The sequence below is a fragment of the Tachysurus vachellii genome, chromosome 10, assembly GCF_030014155.1.
Source record: "Tachysurus vachellii isolate PV-2020 chromosome 10, HZAU_Pvac_v1, whole genome shotgun sequence".
Classification (NCBI taxonomy): domain Eukaryota; kingdom Metazoa; phylum Chordata; class Actinopteri; order Siluriformes; family Bagridae; genus Tachysurus; species Tachysurus vachellii.
Window position 1 is genome coordinate 14,498,764 of NC_083469.1, and position 3,983 is coordinate 14,502,746.

Consider the following 3,983-nt stretch of genomic DNA (forward strand, 5'->3'; position numbering starts at 1 on the left):
TGTTTAAGAAAATAGGGATTTAATTATTTCAGTGGAAATATCAGGAATAAAAGCCTCCAGAGCTATAACTAAGATATTATTGTTCACTTCTGGTTGTTGGGTGGGGAGATGGGTGTTTTTGTTTGTGTGTTTGTTTGTTTGTTTGTTTGTTTTAAGATTAATTTATCATTTGTCATTGTCAACATATCATCACGAATACATTGCAGTATCCACACGTCCACTAGAGGGCGTCTACTTACAGTAAGGAGCATATGAAGCACAGGACTAATAATGAGTCACCAGTCAAAAGAAGAAGAGTCAAGGTTTTACCTAAATGAAGCCAAATGCTCTTGTACGATAATGATAAACAAAAATAAAGAAAAGTTAAGTTAATATATAGATCTATAGAATGCAGTTATTATGAAGTAAATGTAGTTTCAGGTGCTGAATTTGCATTTGGTAGCTGTACATGTTCTCTCATTATGCATTCTAAGGAGGTAAGTGAAAGAGGACAAATCACCAATTTGGTAAATTCTTAAAAATAAGGAATCCACTTGTGAACTCAGCAACAACAAAAGGCCTGGTGGTCAATCATGGTGAAAGCACTGTTACACCATTGGGACACAATATTAGGTCACTGGTATAAGAAATGGAACGATCTTAATTGGAGAGATCACCTAACCTGAACCCAACCGAGCATGCTTTTTATTTACAGATGACTAAACTAGAGGTAGAAATACACAAACATGCAGCAATTAAAGGCTTAGCTGAATTAAAGGTCTGGCAAAGCACTTAAAGTGAGAAAACCCATCATTTGCGGATATCTATATAAATTATAATTTATTGTTATATAATTTTATAATTATAAAATCTGTTAGTTTGTCCAATTATTGTCTGTGCCTTTGTAAATAGAGGCCTTTGTAAAACTATCTAAAAAAAATGGTCTAAAAAAAAAAAAAAAAAACAACCATTTGTGCTGCTGCACAGAGACAAGTAAAATTGTGTTACTTTCCAAACACATAAGGATCCATCTGTATTTCAGAAAAAAATCATACAACACAAAGACAAAATGTAGAAATGTAGCACTTTTTATGTTGTGTTGAACTTGCTGTGTAAATTAAATGTTAATGAAATTATTATAAAGTATTGTATTATGGAATTGCACTTCCGGAGAGTGACTTTAATTTTGACATTTGAGATAACCGGAAGTTAGTACTGCTGTTTGCTTTGCGTATTACCGGAAGACAGCTTGTTTTTGTGGATCTCGGTGCAATTATGGTTAGTTATTCACCTGTTATTTGAAAACACGTAGCTTAATATTATAAAGTTCTCCTATACTGCATTAGCAGTGGAAGTAAAGCTGTAGAAGGAAATAAACTGAGGCTGAATGATCTAATAATTAGCATAGCTAGCCTGCTGTCATACTAATATACATATTACATCACCTGCAGCTGACTCTTAAGCTTAGTTCATTTCTATCGCTAAACATTCAATTCAGTGACTAACTCAAGATCACTGTACTTCTTTTTAGTTATGTGTTTGTTTTTATATGTCATTGTTTATAGTTGTGTTTGTGTATTGTATTAGTTTCATGTTGCCTCTTTGTCAGGTCGTCATTGTAAATGACTCACCTGGTTAAATAAAGAAAGTATTCATTAGCTTTAATTTAGCCTTTAGAGCTCACACAAAAGGAAAGAATAACGAAGCTTTAAATACATTCTGAAGTAAAGCTTTGATAATAATATAATTCTGCAATACAAAGTAAAAAAAAAATTATATAAAATGAACCAGCGACACTAGATTATTTGTAGGTTGGAGAAACAGACGAATTGGACTTGTGTGTGTGTTGATAGAGAGCTAAAGTAAATATTACTGTAAACCCAAATAAAGTAGTGAAGTAATGTTTACTGTTGACTTTGATACGACATCATTTGCTGAACTTAAATTCTTGAATTTATTTTTTTTCTAGTTGGTACTAAAAATAATTATATTAAAATTAAAGAACCAAACTGAAATGAAATAAGTTAAAAGATTGCATGTTCATTACAAATATTAATATGCAAGTCATATAGGGAGATTGTTTCTCTTAAATATTAATGTTATATTATTGTTGTTGTTGGTGGTGATGTTTGTAAGGTTGTAACATTTGTGTAAATGGCTTGCAGTCCCATACTATTCTGCTTGTTCAGCCCGCAAAGAGACCAGAAGGACGGACATATGCTGATTATGAATCTGTTAATGAGTGCATGGAAGGTAAGATCATATTTAGACCAGTGTTTTACCTTACAATTATTTTCATTTGTGATGTAAGATGTAAGAAAAAACAACAACATCATTGTAAACACTGTCTGTACTTATCTGTTTTACTTTCTTTGGGCAGGAGTGTGTAAAATGTTTGAGGAGCACTTAAAAAGAATGAATCCTAACAGTCCATCGATCACATATGATATTAGTCAGCTGTTTGATTTCATCGATGACCTGGCAGACCTCAGCTGCTTGGTGTAAGTAGGCTTTCTGTGCAAATCTACACACTGTTTAAAAATCAGAAGTCAGCATCATCAAGGGCAAAATGGCATTGGTTTGAATGTCCGTCTACAGATAACCAAACAGAATGTGGCAGTAACCTTAACTGATTTAAGCAGTAAGACTGCTGTAAATCTATATTTTCGGGTACTTCTTTTGTTAAACATTGTCACAAAGCATACAGAGAGAGTCTGTCTAAAGCGGACAATGACAGATTATAGTGCTTACAATTAATATAGGATTTAACAGAAGTACATGATTTTTAAAGAAAAAAAATATAAATGAATAATATTGCTATTTATAAGTGTTTGCTAAAACACGGTGCATTTTGTCTATCAGGCCAACCATGACTTTGAAAGACATATTACATGAGTGTTTGTAGATGAATTTAATGGGCCATGGGTGCTGTGTGTCGTACACTTTTCAGGTCATGAGCTACACACTATTACAGGTTGCAGTCTACTTGGCTATGCATATGAAAAAGCAAACTTTCAAACAATAGGACTCAAAGAAATCGATCTCAGTGGCAATTAAACATTAATTTAGAGAGAAAAGTAACTTTAAAAACTTTCTTTGTTTCTGATTAGTCATGTTCAGGAACAAAATTTCAAAAGAGGGTAATGTCTCTTTTTAAATGACTATGGTGTCCAATTTGTTTTTTGTATTCTCAAAGTCACAAACTGTAAGACTAATTAAAATGTTTAACTTGTTATTGAATCATTATTTTGTTAGTTCTCTGTAAGATGATTTAGATGAAATAAAAATGTAAGTCACTCTGGATAAGGGTGTCTGCTAAATGCCAGAAATGTAAATGTCTGCTAAATGGCAAAAACGATTAATGTCAATAATCTTGGCTGCTGTTAAAGCAACATTTTTTCTGAACTAGACTTCAGAATAATTCCGTTCCTAATCTTCAGCCACACACAAACAGTTACTCAGCTTTGCATACCCTGCACACAAAAAATATATTGTGCTGAAATGTCACTGCAAAATAGATTGCTCACAATCAGTTGGTTTCTACTTTTCATCCCTTAGATACCGGACAGACACACAGACGTATCAACCCAACAACAAAGACTGGATCAAAGAGAAAATGTATATATTGCTGCGCCGCCAAGCTCAGCAGGCTGGGAAATAAAATGCCTCAAAATTGAGATCAGAAATTTTTCAGGAAATTGGCAGGGAACAATTTGTAAGGACTTATGGGATAATGGCTAGATAATTAGATTCAATTCCAGACCTGGGTGACCACTATTAGTTTATTAAGGTAACAGGAAGAAAATAATTACTGGAGTTTAGTGCCAACCAAAACTAATGCAATAATTTTAATATGTGGGTGAAGTGGTCGGATTAGGCTCAACAGGCCAGTAGATATATTGACTAAACTCTGTATTTTTATGTTTACTATTTTATTTGAAATCATGTTTCCTTCTTGTCTCTACAGACTTTCCTCCTCCATAATAAAATAGCTTTATTTAAAA

At 33.1% G+C, this 3,983-nt stretch overlaps 1 protein-coding gene across 1 annotated transcript; it reads left to right on the top strand.

Annotated features, from left to right (window-relative positions):
* Positions 1-1,153: 1,153 nt before the first annotated feature.
* On the top strand, positions 1,154-3,983 carry LOC132852029 (enhancer of rudimentary homolog). The gene is made up of 4 exons (XM_060879036.1): positions 1,154-1,257; positions 2,145-2,232; positions 2,360-2,480; positions 3,538-3,983. Exons 1-4 carry the CDS (start codon positions 1,255-1,257, stop codon positions 3,638-3,640), a joined length of 315 nt encoding a protein of 104 aa, XP_060735019.1. The 5' UTR covers positions 1,154-1,254; the 3' UTR covers positions 3,641-3,983.